This window comes from Podarcis gaigeae (assembly GCF_964106915.1).
Source record: "Podarcis gaigeae genome assembly, chromosome: 8".
Taxonomy (NCBI): Eukaryota; Metazoa; Chordata; class Lepidosauria; order Squamata; family Lacertidae; genus Podarcis; species Podarcis gaigeae.
Window position 1 is genome coordinate 29,429,044 of NC_139684.1, and position 17,350 is coordinate 29,446,393.

The 17,350-nt window shown below is 45.6% G+C and overlaps 1 protein-coding gene across 4 annotated transcripts in view; it reads left to right on the top strand.

The window, feature by feature from the left end:
• The window catches only part of LOC310849778 (neural-cadherin-like), a 93,762-nt gene that overhangs the window by 55,617 nt on the left and 20,795 nt on the right, over positions 1–17,350 (top strand). For all 4 annotated transcript variants that reach the window (XR_014567081.1, XM_083750416.1, XM_083750417.1 and 1 more), the window contains exons 16-23: positions 414–557; positions 1,169–1,452; positions 3,058–4,672; positions 7,678–7,771; positions 9,639–9,823; positions 11,526–11,755; positions 13,304–13,581; positions 14,255–14,469. Coding sequence is in view for 3 of the 4 variants with exons in the window: in XM_083750416.1 (XP_083606542.1) it covers positions 414–557; positions 1,169–1,452; positions 3,058–4,672; positions 7,678–7,771; positions 9,639–9,823; positions 11,526–11,755; positions 13,304–13,581; positions 14,255–14,469 (3,045 nt within the window). In the remaining variant the exon portion in view is untranslated. The remainder of the gene's footprint in view (positions 1–413; positions 558–1,168; positions 1,453–3,057; positions 4,673–7,677; positions 7,772–9,638; positions 9,824–11,525; positions 11,756–13,303; positions 13,582–14,254; positions 14,470–17,350) is intronic.

The window sequence follows — 17,350 nt, forward strand, 5'->3', positions numbered from 1 at the left end:
GTAAGCCGCCCTGAGTGCCCGGTCTAGGAGATATGTTGGATATAAATAAATAATCAAATTAGAATATAATCACTGATGAACTTAGCTGTTCTGAAGCAAAGGGCTAAAAACCCGCACTATCGACTTTCAGGATAGGAAAGCGATAACAAAACATTTACAGTTCCCGTATTAGGCACCCGTTATTCACATGTTATCTGCTTAAACAAATGGGATGTGACATTCATGTGATATCCGAGCACTTTTTTTTTTTGAGTAATGTTAGTATTTTAAATTGTCCACAACCCTAAGGCTCTGTTGCTGTATTGTCTGCGCTATTCGTCTTCATTTAACGTGAGGCGAGACAGTTTCAGGAATTGCAGCTGACAGAAGTGGCACAGCTGAGTATTTTAATCTCTTGTTCCTCATCTCTCCAGACACCGCCTATGTGCGCATCTTTATCAGCGACGTCAACGACAACAAGCCCATATTCACCAAGAGTGTCTATGAAGTTAATGTGGAGGAAGACCAAGACGTGGGATCAACTGTCACCACTGTCAGCGCTAATGATGAAGACGAAGGTAAAAGCTTCGGGATTCCCGGTGGCGGCACCTGAAATATTAATGAGTTAATTTTTCTGGAGCATCGGGAGCGTCTTGTGGCAGCTCCAGGAAGGGGAAAACGGGTCTTTTATCTCTCAACATTCCGTTTTGAGCTTGACAGGTGCTGAGCACCTCCTTTACGAAGCCCCCGCGAGGCCTTGGGGCAAATAATTATTTACTTTAGGCACATTAAACAAAGTTAGGGCTGGGGAAGGATGACTTTGGGTTTGCCATATGGCAGTATGCATCTCTGATACGGGAAAGAGAGCAAGGAAGCTGGGGGAACATCAGGCAGGGCCCCTGAGCTTCGATGCAGTGATTAGATCTACTTTTCTGCAGTAAGCGATTTGCTTCTGAATGCTGCCCTTATGGCAGGGTACCTTCCAGATGTTATTGGACTACAAGTCCCATCAACGCCTGCCCAACGGTCAGGCATGATGGGTGTTGCCGTTCACTAACATCCTGAGGGCAGCGCATTGGCTACCCCGCCTTACAGAATGTCAGGCAGAAAGGAGTGTTTCATCATCGTCTTCTTCATCACCGTGATCCTGGTTTTACAGAAAGCATATTTTCCATTTCCCCACTTTTAGGAACTAATGCAAAGTTAAGGTACCAGATAACAGCCGGAAACACCAGAGGAGCGTTTGATGTTGAACCAGAAACAGGAGTCGTCTTCATTGCGCAGTCACTAGATTACGAAGAAGCCCAGTTGTATGAACTCCACCTTTTGGCTTCTGATGGGAAATGGGAGGATTACGCCATTGTAATCATCAACATCGTGAATAAAAACGACGAAGCTCCCGTTTTCTCTCTCAATGAATATTATGGAAGTGTGATTGAGGAACTGGATGGCCTTCCGGTCTTCGTTCTTCAGGTATATTGGGAATGGCTCATCCAAATAAGAGTGAGCTGTTGTTGTTGTTGTTGTTGTTGTTTAGTCGTTTAGTCGTGTCCGACTCTTTGTGACCCCATGGACCAGAGCACGCCAGGCACTTCTGTCTTCCACTGCCTCCCGCAGTTTGGTCAGACTCATGTTTGTAGCTTCGAAGACACTATCCAACCATCTCGTCCTCTGTCGTCCCCTTCTCCTTATGCCCTCCATCTTTCCCAACATCAGGGTCTTTTCCAGGGAGTCTTCTCTTCTCATGAGGTGGCCAAAGTATTGGAGCCTCAGCTTCACGATCTGTCCTTCCAGTGAGCACTCAGGGCTGATTTCCTTAAGAATGGATCGGTTTGTTCTTCTTGCAGTCCATGGGACTCTCAAGAGTCTCCTCCAGCACCATAATTCAAAAGCATCAATTCTTCGGCGATCAGCCTTCTTTATGGTCCAGCTCTCACTTCCATACATCACTACTGGGAGCTGTTACAGTGGACCAAAAGTTGGTTTCACACAGCCCCACTTAGTTGCTCATGTTCCAGGTGCGGAAGCCAGTGCCTTAATACCTGGCTTCAACTCTTCAGTTACTCCTCCCTGGAGTGCACAGGATGCCTGGTTGTGGTGCAATAGTTCACAAACTGGGCTGGGCTCAACCAATGACCTCATGGTTCTTTATTGTTGTGTTTTCAATGCTGTTTGGTATTTTGACTTGATAGCTGCTTTGAAAATAGGTGGGATAAAAAACTTTTATCTCGCCTACTTTCCAAGGAACTCAAGGTGGCTATCAAGTCAAAGTACCTAAATGATATTGAAATTGCAAAACAATTCCCAAGGTAAATCAATGATAAAAGCCACAAAAATAAACCAAAATCCTCTGTCCCCAGGGCTGGGAGTCCTGTGGGGTTGCAGATGTGGACCACCAGCTCCTATCAGCCCCAGGCAGCATGGCCAATGGGCAGGGGTGATGGAAGTTGTAGTCCAGCAACTTTGAGAGGGTCTCCCATCTCTGAAACAAGGTGATGCATAGACCAGTTTGTGGTGCTGCTAGAAACTGCAACCCAAAAGTGATTCATGGCTTTGCTGCTTGCTTAAAGTGGCTGCCTCTAGTAGTGAGCCAGCCCTTAGTCGGCCTGTTTGTTGGCGGCAACTTGGTTGGGGTTCTCAGCTGTGCACCTGGGGTTTCCTGTTTCCAGTACAGAAGGGTAGAATGATGGCCAATTTCTTCTTCTGCCAGCAGATAAATCTGGGCATTTGCACAGGTTGCACCTTAACAAACTGATTCCATTGATGTGCACGGATTACATTCTTGCCAATTTCCTAAATCTAGAACTTGAATCAGGTTGTTTTGTGACGATAATGTGGATCTGATTCTCACCTTCTTAGATATGCTGGTGCTCCATATGCAATCTGAATGCCAGATCCTTATTTAGGATAATAGCTTCAGTTTGAAAGATGCTGCCGCCAGCATTTGATAAGGATACTGTTTGTTTTCAGCCTATGCATAGTACATTGTTTTTATTTGTAGTTCTGTGTTGATATATGATGCTGAATTTATGATCTGTGGTTACTTGATCTATGCATCTTAAACTTTGTTCTCCATAGGTTGTAGCAAATGATCCTGATAGCATCTTGGATGGAGGTGATCTGAGATACTCCTTGCATGGACATGGGGCAGATGATGTATTTGCTATCGATGAGAACACAGGCAGCATTTATTCCCAGAAAATGTTAGACCGGGAAGAGCGAGCCCTTTGGAGATTTGTTGTGCTGGCAACGGATGAAGGAGGGGAAGGGCTTACTGGCTTTGCAGATGTGATTATAAACATCTGGGATATAAACGATAATGCCCCTGTGTTCACCTGCATGCCCAGTGATTGCAACGGGAGTGTCTTTGAAAGCTCACCTGAAGACACGTTCATCATGGAGATGACAGCTGTAGACTTGGATGACCCGAACGTGGGTCTCAATGCAATTTTGACTTACCGTATAATTGAGAGTGTGAAAAATGACTTGGATATGGACTTGTTCAAAATCAATCCCAGTACGGGCAACATCTATGTGGCAGAAGGGATGTTGGACAGAGAAAACATGGAAAAATATTTCCTTACCGTTGAAGCAAAAGATGGTGGAGGACTGGCGGGGACAGGCACAGCAACCATCTGGGTTGCAGATGTAAACGATCATATCCCTAGCTTCACGCAGGAAGTTTGGCATACTGTAATCCCCGAAACCATTGCCGTCAACTCAGAGGTTCTGGAAGTTTCAGCAACTGATGAAGACAGCGGAGAAAACGCTCACTTGACATTCAGCATTATTGGTGGGGATCCAGAACAGAAGTTTTACATTGAAAGCCACAAGGAAGGCCACCACGCTACCATCAGGCTGAAAAAGGCCTTGGATTATGAGCAAATCCACGAAAGGTGGTTCAACCTTACAATCAAGGTGGAAGACCTAGATTTCTCCAGCACTGCCTTTTGCTTGATCGAAGTAGAAGACCGTAACGACCACAAGCCAGTTTTCAGTTCTCAGTTTGTCCAGCTGAGCCCTTTCTTTGAAAACATACCTGTGGGAACCACCATAATCACCGTGACGGCCACGGACGAGGATTCTGGTTTGAATGGGGATACTGAATATTCCATCCAGGTGGATTCTGATCCAGCCGGACAATTTGCGATAGACCAGGATGGCCACGTGACTGTGGCCAAACCGCTGGATCGCGAGGTCATTCAGGAGTACCGTCTAATAATACAAGCTTCTGATCAAGGCCTACCTGCCCAAACAGGAAGTGTTACGGTATTGGTTGCCTTGCTGGATGTCAATGACAACGGGCCAAGGTTTGAGGCCCCATATATGCCTGTGGTTTGGGAAAATATGCCAGGGCCGCAGCTGGTTTCCATGAGCCCTGCGTCTCCTCTCCTTTGGGCTTTTGACCCAGACAGTGATGAGAATGGGCCACCTTTTATGTTTTTCTTGCCACCAGATTATCAGAATTCTTTGGATTTCTCTCTTACTGACAATGGAAATAATACTGCAACGATCACCGCTCTGAGGTCCTTTGACAGAGAGAAGCAGAAGCTGTTCCACCTCCCCATTATTATAACCGATAGTGGAAGCCCCCCTGTGAGTTCCACAAACATATTGACCATAACTATTGGTGACGAAAATGACAACAGCCATGAAGCTGGCCATAAAGTGATCTATGTTTATGTACACAGAGGTGGGTATCGCATAAACTATGGGCATATTTGTACAGATGTCTTGACATGCTGCAACTGTCATCTCCTCTCCTATAGTCAGAGGAGCTTAATCAGAGAGCCAGTTTACACTAGGGCTGGTCAGAAATGACCACGAGGAATTCAGAAACATTTTACCCAGCTTGAAATTTGCAGTTTGAATCCCCGTCTTTTTCTTTTCAGAGAGGAGAACTCCTTTCAGTGGAGTGGAGAATCAGAGTTCCAACAGGATAAGTGGGCACCATTTTTATGTGCGTTTTTGGAAAATAAAAATGGCTTCCACAGTGAAAAAGGACTTTGCCACTCACTGGGACCGCCATTATAGCAGTTTGATCATATATGTTCAGGTCAAAGCTTGGTAGGCAATGGGCGGGGTGGGTAGGAATCATGCTTCCTCCTCAACATAGGCTAATGGATGACATTTTGGCTGACTGTTCTGGACTATTAACCAGCCCTGGAATGATTGGTCCAAACTAGCTGAATGACTGTGGCCAAATGAAAATTTCAACTTGTGGGTCATCCTTGCTAACAGCTTGTGAATGGGTGGCTGGATGGGGAGAATGAGAAAGATAAGTGACTGACTGAAACAGACTTATATCATGAAGGGTGAGAAATAGATGGGGAAATTGAAAATGTCCTGGTGGTGCAGATTTGAGTTGCAGCAAGCAAGCTGCTTCTCCTCACCACAGTAGGTACTATTAAAAGAACAACTGGTTTTCAATGACTGTTTCTGACCTGGAGCGGGATTTGATGCCTCTTTCCATCTAAGGAAAGATTCTGTTAGTTGCAGCCATGATGCTTCTTCCTATAAATCCTAAACTGAAGAGATGGAAAACGTTCTGTACATGCTCAATGTGAAATGGCAAAAATTTTATATGTTTCATTTCTTTAAAAGGCCCTTTGTAGCAATTTGCAAGGCAGCATGCAAACCCCATGTGCGATCAGCTCAAGCAGGCACCCCCAAACTCTGCCCTCCAGATGTTTCGGGACTACAGTTCCCATCATCCCTGACCACTGGTCCTGTTATGATGGGAGTTGTAGTCCCAAAACATCTGGAGGGCCAAGTTTGGAGATGCCGGAGCTAAAGGGTGGAGCAGGGGAGTAACACTCCAAATGCTTACTTCATTTTTTAAAAAAGTGAACATTGTGTCGATGGCAAAGATCTGCAGTGTGTCTGTTCAGAAACAAATGCAGTTCAGTCCAAATGGGCTTCCTCCCAAGCAGGCAAGGTGATTCAGTATAACGAAATAATGTCACCCTGCATGCATTTGATATTGCAAAGTAATTTGTGCAGTCTGCAGGCAGAAGCGGTTGTCCTGAGCACAGGTTACATAGAACTGCCTCCTCCTGTGTTGCCTAGGCAATCAGACAAAGCAAGCTGCTAGCTTTCATATTACTTTTGTCCTCATTAGCCAGTTCCCTCAGGCAAGGACTCTTCCGTGCCCTTTCCCCCACTTTTGTTTTGCTGATTAGAACCAGCAAAACAGCAGGGGATTTCCTAAACAACATGGAATCAAGTTTGGCAAATCCATAGGAATGCTTTCCCTTGAATTAGAATCTCTGGGGTTGTATCCGGTGCTAACTTCTACTCTTGAGTTTCCCCATTGAAATGAATGGCCACAATTCATTTAGGCCTGTTAACGCCACTTTGAAACAGGAACAAGCTTCTAGAGCTTATGGTTATGAAGTCTTGTGTTCTGGTCCGATGGCAGATCCCGCAGAGAAAGAGGCAAGTGAGCAACATGCTCAGAAGGAGGTTGGGAGGGAAACTGGGGCCTTTTAAGCCTCTTGTCTTCAGATGCCCCTCCTCCAGGCTCCACCCCCTTGCAGAGATCTACAGAGCTTTAAAGGGCCAACCCTCTGTCCTGAAGACAGGTGCTCCTCCTCCATCCCATTGCCCCCCTCCTGGTATGCTCCTTGCCCTGCCAGGCTGGTGACATGGGCTGGGAGACATCTGGATCTTTGTACTTAGTGGGAGGTTTCTGTGAGGGTCCAGGCACTAGGCCCTGGCAGTTTGAGAGGTTCCTGCCCAGCTGCTTCAGGCGCCCTTGTATCCCTATATTATGCAGTCAGCTCTGAGCCCTGCTCCCCTTCTGTTGTCCATGCAGCCTCTAACTTTGTGTTTGGATCTTCTTCTTCTTTCGTCTTTGGCGATCACTCTTAGCCGAGTAAGAGTGTCTTCCATAAACATGGTTTTAACAGTTGAGTCTGTAAGTGACTGTGGAGACCAATTCTGGATCCACACGTCTTTCCACAGTGGGGACATAGGTTTCCAGGCAGGAGCTGATCACGGTCTGGGTCACTGCTAGATTCAAGGGCCATGAAGTGCAGATGAATGGAAAAGGTTGTGTGGCAGTGGCTGGTCAAATCTCAGAGATGGGGAGAATGAGGTGTATAGTAAAAATACAAATTGGGATTTTGCTGAGCTGGACCAAGTTGCTATCTACTCCAGCTAGCAGCTCCTCTCCTAGAATTTGGGCTGAGTTTTCCCCTGCTCCTGTTCTCAGAAAGCCTTTTAAATTGGAGAAAGCAGGGAGTGAACCTGGGATGGTACGCAGAGCTGTTGCTATAAAGCTGCACTCTTCATTGTTGCTCTACTTTCATCCGCTAGTTGCATTTGAGGGACAAAACCCACAAATGCAAATGTTCTCTCTCTCTTTTTGCAATATATTCAAGCACTAGAAATCAGCTTTATCTGGGGAAGAGTTTTTAGTTAGCTCTGCACAGAAATTTTATTTTATTTAATTGAAGACCAGAGCGTGCCCAATCCTATATATGCAGTATTTGTGGACGAGCTTCCCAGCTGCACTTACATGAAAGATCAGAGTACTTGCTATTGCATTACTTGAAACGTCTTGGATCATAACCTTTGTGAAAGCCAAGCAGCAATAAAAGTGACAAATGCAGCAATAAATGCTCTGGGATATCAAGCTCCTCGGCAAAAAAGGGGAAAAAATTAATGCAGATTTATTATAATTTATCTCAACAGGAAAATGGTCGACAACGGTGCTTGGGGAAGTGTTTGCACCCGACCAGGATGACTGGGACAATAAAACATTTGTCTCTGAAGGAAAAATGCACAAGTGAGGATTGTATTTGTGTCAAGCAGAGCAATATTTAATATTTATGCTTCTGTAATTATTTTCTTACGTTTTGTTATGTGTGCTTTGTATATATAAAGCCTAGATTATTGCTTGGTATGGAGATGGCAATCTATTAAACTTGCACTTGCCATTTATTGCGGGTTACAATTGGGACAATCTGTCGTGTCACTGATGCAGCCGCATTTGCGCCATGAAATACTGAGACCCCCTTTATCAAAGGTGTGAAGCAGGATTAAGGCAGGGCACCGTATGTATAGCACCCCAGCATTTTGCACGGCAGTTGTGGGTCCCCCCACATCAAGGTTGGCAGAAGTGTGAATACAAATTTAAAAAATTCCTTCCAGTAGCACCTTAGAGACCAACTAAGTTTGTTATTGGTATGAACTTTTGTGTGCATGCACACTTCTTCAGATACCCGCACACAAAGGTAAAGGTAAAGGTACCCCTGCCCGTACGGGCCAGTCTTGACAGACTCTGGGGTTGTGCGCCCATCTCACTTAAGAGGCCAGGGGCCAGCGCTGTCCGGAGACACTTCCGGGTCACGTGGCCAGCGTGACAAAGCTGCATCTGGCGAGCCAGAGCCGCACACGGAAACGCCGTTTACCTTCCCGCTGGTAAGCGGTCCCTATTTATCTACTTGCACCCGGAGGTGCTTTCGAACTGCTAGGTTGGCAGGCGCTGGGACCGAGCAGCGGGAGCGCACCCCGCCGCAGGGATTCGAACCGCCGACCTTTCGATCGGCAAGTCCTAGGTGCTGAGGCTTTAACCCACAGCGCCACCTGCGTCCCTATCCCGCACACAAAAGCTCATACCAATAACAAACTTAGTTGGTCTCTAAGGTGCTACTGGAAGGATTTTTTTTTAAATTTTGTTTTGACTACAGCAGACCAGCACAGCTACCTACCTGTAACTAGAAGTGTGAATGACAAATGTGTATCCTTCAACACTCAAATAATACATGCTTTGTGGAGCCACACCCATCAGTGATCCCAATGAATGTCCTTGAGTGTTTAAGAAGGCATGTTGGCCCTCTGCCGGAAGCCAGGTCTGATATCAGCAGGGCATCGGCTGAGGACCACCTCCCCTGGAAGCCTTGTTGGTGCTATTCCATCTCCTGGCTCTTGCCTGCCATCTCTGAATTTGCAAATGCTCACTCCTTCTTGGCCAAGGACGGGGTCCCTCGGAGCAACTTGCCAGTGGGCGAAAGTAGGAAGAGCAAGGAACATAAATGTTACCTTTGTAAAGGGGGCCAGTTTCTGTATCCTCTCTCTCTCTCCCACCCCCAGTCCTTCATTCAGGGAAACGAGAGGCATTATCAGAATTCAAGGACAAATTCCAGTCAGGCAAAAACACTCAAGGAAGGGTGCAAAGCAAGGGTTAGTGAGGGGTGTGGTGTAGTGTAGGGAGAACCTGAAGGGCCAGAAAGAGAGGCATGGACTCCTGCAGTTCCCCAGTCTTCCCCTGGGCAGCGGAGATGTAGATGTTACGTAATTTGGGTATGTGGATGATACGTTAATGTAAGTAAAATCTACATTGAGGAAGTAGAGCTTCTCCCCCATCCAGTTGCCTCTGCAGGAGTAATCCTTGTCAAGAAGACATTGACATCAGAATTGGTCACTGCTTAGCCACAGAGAGGATACGGAAGCAAAACCAGGTGCAGGGAGGCACACCTTCCACTTAAATCTTCCAGTGTTAACAAGAACCAGAGAACGCAGCTAAATAAATGCCCCCAGAATGTTTAAATAAACTTGGCCCGGGTGAAAATGGTGCCCCTTGAGAATGAAGTGTGTTGCCCATGAGACATTTTACTGATTGCAGAGCATGAGTGTGTGTTTTGTGGTTCAAGATCTTTCAGGTTGAATCAAAGGACTGGCTCTCTGCTTATGGTGGATAATGCTCCTCAGGGAACGTACGAGTTTAAAATCAGAGTGTCAGATGGAATTTGGCCTGACGTTCTAGCAACTGTGCAGATACATGTCAAAGAGATAGAAAACGAAGCCATTCGGAACTCGGCGACCGTACGCCTGGCAGGTTAGTTTTGTTTCGTCGGCTGAGTTTTGATTCCCATCGTGCGTAGAAACATCTCGCCTCTTACTGATCTCAGGGGGCTGTATTCTATTGGCAGAACAGCCTAGTCTGCAGGTGTTTTTTCTTAAAAAAATTGAGACATATTGATCATAGGTTTAAGGAAGCTGCGTTACGCCAACCAGGGTAAGGGACCTTATTTAGATAGACAGAAAAACCCATATTTCCTCCTGGGGTCACATATCAGGAGTGGGCAGGGCGTGAGGTGAAGCAACAAATGTCACTTTTTTTGCCTTTGCACAGTAGACTATTTTCTACAAGCACTCAGACTCACCCCTCTGTCCTCCATCCAGGCCAGGAGAAAAGGCCAAGGAAGGAGGATTGGCAAGGGGTGTGGCCTAGGGAGAGGGGCGTGGCTGGGGAGAATCCCGAGAGCCAAGTAGAGAGACCTAGAGGGCAGTATTTGGTTTCTGGGGAGCCTGAGATTCCCCATTTAGGGGCTCTCCATAAATATTTCCCAGCCCTAACTGGAGAGGCCATTGGGGCTTGGACCCGAGACTTTCCCATGCATCTGCCCCAGAGCTGTAGGTCCTCACCAAAGATTCCCTTCAACCGTTTGCTTTCTCTTTACCTAATGTGGCTTTTTTTTGTGGTTTTGCATAATTTGTAATAATTGAGTTAAAAATAACACAACTTACTGAACAACATGTGCACAGGAATTTGTTGTGAACCACTTTACAAGAGTACTATCAGGAAGCTGTTTTGTTCCCATTCTTTGTTGTTTTAACGGGTCTGTGATTGTATAATGTATGAAAGAAAGGCAACTAGCGGGAAGAGCTATTTTGGCAGAGAGAGAGAGAGCTTATGTGCGTGTTGAGTCTCTGGCATTTCCAGGAATGGCTAGGAGAGACTCTAGTATGAAACCCCCAGAGAGCTGCTGCCAGTTAGTGTATGCAGTACTAAGCTATGTGGTCTGACTGGGTATAAGGCAGCTTCCTATGTTCCTAGATGTGAAATGGACCTTAGCCAGGTTGCAGTGAAAGCCAGTGAGAGAGCCAGTATGGTGTAATGGTTAGAGTGCTGGGTTATGAGCAAGGAGAGTGTGGTTCAAATCTCCAGGTTGACCCTTTAACCCAGGGGTCAGTAAACTTTTTCAGCAGGGGGCCGGTCCACTGTCCCTCAGACCTTGTGGGGGGGGGGCGGACTATATTTTGAAGGGAAAAAATTAATGAATTCCTATGCCCCACAAATAACACAGATGCATTTTAAATAAAAGCACACATTCTACTCATGTAAAAACACGCTGATTCCTGGACCGTCTGTGGGCTGGATTTAGAAGGTGATTGGGCCGGATCTGGCCCCCGGGCCTTAGTTTGCCTACCCATGCTCTAACCTGTAAGGATAAAATGGGGCTTGGAGGAACCATGTACGTTGCCACGAGTTCCTTGGGAAAAGGGAAGGAAGTGTAAAAATAGCTTTAAATATAGTTGGTTTTATGGTACATTTTTATTCTTTTATTGTCCCGTTTTCTGAGGATTGTTTTTATGTGCACAGCTTAGAAATGGAAACAAGTGTGTGTGTGCGTGTGTGTGTGTGTGTGTGTGTGTGTGTGTGTGTCAAATAAACATATATGAAGTAGTTAACTGCATGTCCTGAGACTCAGACCAATAAGCTGGTTTTGTTTTTAAACCACCCATCTCCATATCAGACATGACTGCAGAAGAGTTCATAAGGAAGGATGAGCCTGAGGAGAGCAGGCACGACAAGTTTAAGGATCTTCTGGCAGGCATCTTCTCGGTCCGCCTTGAGGACATCGTTGTTTTCAGCGTGACAAATATAGACGGGAGACAGACTGACGTGAGATTTGCGGTTCAAAATGGCTCCTCCTATTACAGGCCAGAGAAACTGCTGGGACAGGTAGCTGCCTTCAAAAGCAAGGTGAGGCTGCAACCCGTCTGCCGTCTGGGTTGATGTGATGTTGGCTGACGTGCAAGTCCTTTCAGGGCGCAAGACAGAATCCCATTGACTCCAGAGGAAATGTATCGCAACCCAGTGGACTGTCACGGGGAGAAAGGCTTGTGGATGGAGCAAACATATTTTTAAGAGTGGGAAGCTGCCTTGTTCCAGCTCAGACGATTAGTCCATGTAGGGATTGGAAGCTTACAGCCCTCCAGACATTGTTAGAGAACAGCTCCCAACACCCCTGGCCACTGGCCATGCTGGCTGGGGTTGATGGGAGTGGAGATGCCAGGGATTGAATCCAGGGCTTTTCAGCATGTGCTCTACTACATCTGTGGCCTTTCCAAAAGTCACATGGAAGATGGAACCAGCTTGTTTTTTTTTGCTGCTCTGGAGGGGAGGCCTCTGGTATGCAGGCTAAGACCCTACCTGCCCACAGACTGTTTCACCAGAGTGGTGCATGCCCTGGTTAACTCTCACTTGGACTACTGCAGTGTGCTCTATGTGGGACTACCTTTGAAGGTGACCCAGAAACTACAACTTATCCAGAATGTGGCAGCTAAACTGATGACTGGGACCATATAACACTGGTCCTGAAAGACCTACATTGGCTCCCAGTATGTTTCTGAGCACAATTCAAAGTGTTGGTGCTGACCTTTAAAGCCTGAAACAGCCTCAACCCAGTATACCTGAAGGAGTATCTCCACCCTCATTGTTCTGCCCAGACACTGTGGTCCAGCGCCGAGGGCCTTCTGGTAGTTACCTTGCTGCGAGAAGTAAGATTACAGGGAACCAGGCAGAGGGCCTTCTTGGTAGTGGCGCCCGCCTGTGGAACGCCCTCCCATCAGATGTCAAGGAAATAAACAACTATCTGATTTTTAGAAGGCAACCCTGTTTAGGGAAGTTTTTATTGTTTGATGTTTTATTGTGTTTTTAATATTCTGTTGGGAGCTGCCCAGAGTGGCTGGGGAAACCCAGCCAGATGGTATAAATATTGTTGTTGTTGTTGTTGTTGTTGTTGTTGTTGTTGTTGTTGTTACCATTAGATTCTTTCTTTTTAAAAACTTTATTCCAAAACCAAAAAAGAATTACAAACATCAAATTCAAAATCCATATTCGTTTTGTAACATAAGCCTGTTACATAGTTGACTAAATTAAAATATTTAATTAGATTCAAATTGCAAGAAAGGAGATTCTGACTAAACCTTTGGAAGAACTTTCTGACAGTAAGAGCCATTAGGCAGTGGAATACACTCCCTCTGGAAGATGGCAGATTTTCTTTCACTGGAGGTTTTAAAGCAGGGGTCAGATGACCATCTGCCAGGGCTTCTTTAGCTTCATCTCCTGCTCTGCAGGGCATTGGGTGGATGGGCCCCTTCCAGCTCTACAAATCTAAGTGTTGCAATCAGAACGATGAGGACACGTGTTCAGTGACGACAAACGTTTATGTTGTAGACGCAGAAAACTGACTGGGAGGATTGGGAAGCCCTTTTTGCTAAGCAGTGTGGCGGCTGTTTGTCCCTTTAGATCCAGCTGGCTTTAGGAGTGAACGTTTCTCAGGTTGATGTGGATGAATGCCACAGGACAGACTGCAGCGGCAGCAGCGGGTGCGTGAACTACATCACGGTGAGTGACATCCCCACAGTGATGGACACCGGAAGTGTGTCACTTGTCTCCATAACAACCAGCGTCAGCGCCGTCTGCACCTGTGCAGCTAGAGAGAGAGTCCACCAGTCATGTAGCTCGTACTCTCACAACCCCTGTTTCAATGGAGGAACTTGCATTGACATGCTGAATGGTTACAGGTGAGAAAAGACTCTGTTTCGCACATTCCCCACCCCTCTTGTTTTCCTCTTGTAAGAAGTCAAGCTTTAAAACTACTGTGTTAAAAAGGGAGGGGGGAGTGCATGGACCTTTTAAGAGGTCCTTGTTTTCTTTTCTTTTCTTTCTTTTCTTTCTTTCTTTCTTTCTTTCTTTCTTTCTTTCTTTCTTTCTTTCTAACTTTATTGAACATTTTTAAAACAATTGCCTAACGACATAAAGTCTTGCCTTCCGAGACAAATGCATGTATGTGATGTTCAGCCTTGTATGCAGTCCATCCACATGGCATCAGAACAAAGCTGGGGGACCTTTTACGTTTCAGATTAAGCTCACACCCACAGGGTATACTTAACTCTAAAGTGCTAAGATAATTTCTCCATAGTGGCTGCTGTGACTGAGACGGAAGGGAGATTACTGTATTATTGTTAATAAATTATATAAAATCATACAAATCCTTGTTCTTTAAGCCTTCAGTCCTCTCTGCCCCCCTTCCCTCTCTCCTTCCTCTGTTGTCTTCCTTGTGTCTGTTTTTAGATTGTAAGTCCCTCGGGGCAGGGACCTGCCTCGTCATTCTTTGCAAAGTGCCGTGTACGTGTGAATAGTAATAATGAATGCTTTATTAATAAAAGTTTACTCTTTTGCTTTTGTTTGTTTCAGGTGCCATTGTTCTGCTTCGTTTCATGGAGCAGATTGCCAGCAGACACAGCATAGTTTCCATGGAAATGGCTATGCCTGGTTCCGCCCCATCAGACCTTGCTTTGAGAGCTCCCTCTCCCTCGAGTTTATTACCGATGTTCCAGATGGGCTTTTGCTATACAATGGCCCCCTGTCAGATTCGGGACCTGGGAACTCAGAAAACTTCATTGCAATAGGTATTTGCATTTGATTGGTGGAACCTCACATTGCCCACAGAAACACACAATTACAGGGGTTGCAGGGAGATCATCGTGACAATCCCAAGTGACGTTGCTCATCTGTTTATCACAGCTATTTAGTTCATTCAGACAGGCAGATTGTATGATGGTAAGCTGTCAAGTTTTATTTATTTATTAACTAGATTTATATAGGTAAAGGTAAAGGGACCCCTGACCATTAGGTACAGTCGCGGACGACTCTGGGGTTGCGGCACTCATCTCGCTTTATTGGCCAAGGGAGCCGGCGTTCAGCTTCTGGGTCATGTGGCCAGCATGACTAAGCCACTTCTGGCAAACCAGAGCAGCCCACAGAAATGCTGTTTACCTTCCCGCCGGAGTGGTACCTATTCATCTACTTGCACTTTTGTGCTTTCGAACTGCTAGGTTGGCAGGAGCAGGGACCGAGCAACGGGAGCTCACCCTGTTGCAGGGATTTGAACCGCTGACCTTCTGATCGGCAAGCCCTTGGCTCTGTGGTTTAACCCACAGCGCCACCTGCGTCCTATTACATTTATATAGGCTGCCCAATAATATATATTTCCCTGGAGAGGAGGACAGATTCCTACATTGTGTGCCTGCCCCACTTTCCTTACCTTACTACATGTTCCTGGCCAAAAATGCTGTCTGCTTAAAAAAGCAGGGAAAGTTGAACAGAGGAAGGCACCTTTCCACGATTTTGTATGCATCTCCACCCCTGCTGTCCCCAGCAGGAGCACAATTTTTTCCTCTGCTTCTTTGCCAACACACCCACGCAAACACATATGGAATTTGCAGCTCTTCTAGCAAAATACATGCCCATAACAAACTAATATAAAAAGAGGGTGCAATTCTTTGCTGCCTGGGAGGTTATTTAAGGTATTTAAGGACAGGTGTTTTACTTGATAATGATGAAGTGTTGCTAGGCAGTATCTTGGATTGTTTTTGAAGAGCTGAATCACATTTAAATCCCCCACAGACAAAATAGTACAAAAATGCACATTTGTTAGTCAAGAATGTTGTATACAGTGATACCTTGGTACTCGAATGACTTTGCTCCCAAACAAATTGGCTCCTGAACGCTGCAAACCTGGAAGTAAGTCTTCCAGTTCGTGAACATTTTTTTGGAAGCCGAACGTCCGACATGGCTTCTAATTGAGTGCAGTAAGTTCCTGCAGCCAATCGGAAGCCGCGCCTTGATTTTTGAGAACCAAGGTACTGCTGTACTGTGCCATAGAAGCAGGCAGTCCATGTCATATTTCCATATGTTCCAGGTCTATTCTCTCCTCTTTCCACACTTTTCTGTGATTTTTTTTCAAATGGCAGACAATAATATATTTTTTGTTATGCGTTTTACCCTAAAACACACATTTTAATTTGAAATGCACATTTGTACACATTTTAAGCTAAAATAGGGATTTTATATGCCTTTGGGTATTTTTTTATTGCAAAAGGCAGTCCCAGCACCACAATGCTGCTTGTTGACATTAAACCTTAGCTTATTTTAACTATGGTTTACTGGGACATGTGAGCCAGGTCACTGTTCCTTTGGTATGAGATACAGATTTTTGGGGGGTGGGGGTGGCGTGACAAATCTGTACTTGTTTAGCACATGCACTTTAGCAGGGCTGCTTATGTTCCCTAATGGTATGCCAGTCCTTTAAAAAAAGACAATGGTTGCATTTGCACATCATGGCAAACCATAGTGAATGGTTTGCTGTTAATGTGCAAAAGGCTCCCAGTTGGCTCCTCCCCAAACAAAACCGGGAGCAACAAACTATGAACTCTGACTGAGCATTGCATCCAACTTGGGGATTGGAATTTGTTTTGCTTCAAACTAACCATGATGGTGCTTCTTGGTCATGGTTTGTTTGAGTGAAACAAACCGCAAACTCCCAGTTCTGCTGTATCTATGAGCAATGTGGTTTATTCTCCCTGTTTGTGTTAGGGGAGAAGCGAAGCGGAAGCAATCTCCCAAGTTCACGGTAACTGGTTCACTGTGACATGCAAGCAGGGCCACTGAATGATGTAGCGATGGGTGTTTTTAGTGCTTTCTGAGTGTGGCTTCTGGCTCATCTCTTGAGTTGAAGTCATCAAAGGGAAAACAAAGCAGACCTTCTGTCAAAAAGATCCCACTAGGAAGCATCTATTGCTTTGAGTATTTCAAATTATTTTGAGGCAAGTTATTGCATGATTAATGAAGCCTTACTTCTTCATGTTATTTTCACATGGCTTGGTAGAAATAGCAAATCTATTTTTGGGAAGGGGAAGACTGAATGAAAACTATAGTCACTTTCCCTTTTCTTTTCATAGTATTGTTAGGGTGCTTCCAGATGCCCCGTTTATTGAGAATTCATCCTGGTTTGGTTGCAGGGATGTTAGATGATGTTGGCTATATTTAATGAGCATTCACTGGGGTCTATTTGCAGGGAGGTTAGATGATGTTGCACAAAAGCAAGCGTTTTCCTAGCACCTTCAGTTGCTTCAGTCACTTCCTTTGTTGAAAGAAGGCTGATCTTTTGTGGGGTAAGACCACCCAACCAGCTATCCATAAAAGCACCTCCTGTGGAGCAGTGGGTCAGTGCATCTGGCTGTTAACCAGAAGTTGATAGTTTGAGGCAACCCAGGAATAGCTGTGGGCAGGTTTTCAGGGGGGTTGGGGTCCCTTCCGATTCTACACAGTTCTATGATTCTGTTCTTGTGAAACCTGAATTTGCTTGTATGTGATTGAACCCCACCCTAAAAATAGCAGCAATCTGGTCACACCCTAAGTCGAAGTATGTAGGGTGTAACGGAATGTTTTATGTTGCCCCCGTCTCTCATATTATAGTTGTTGTCTCACAAGTGGCAGTGTTGAGCATCC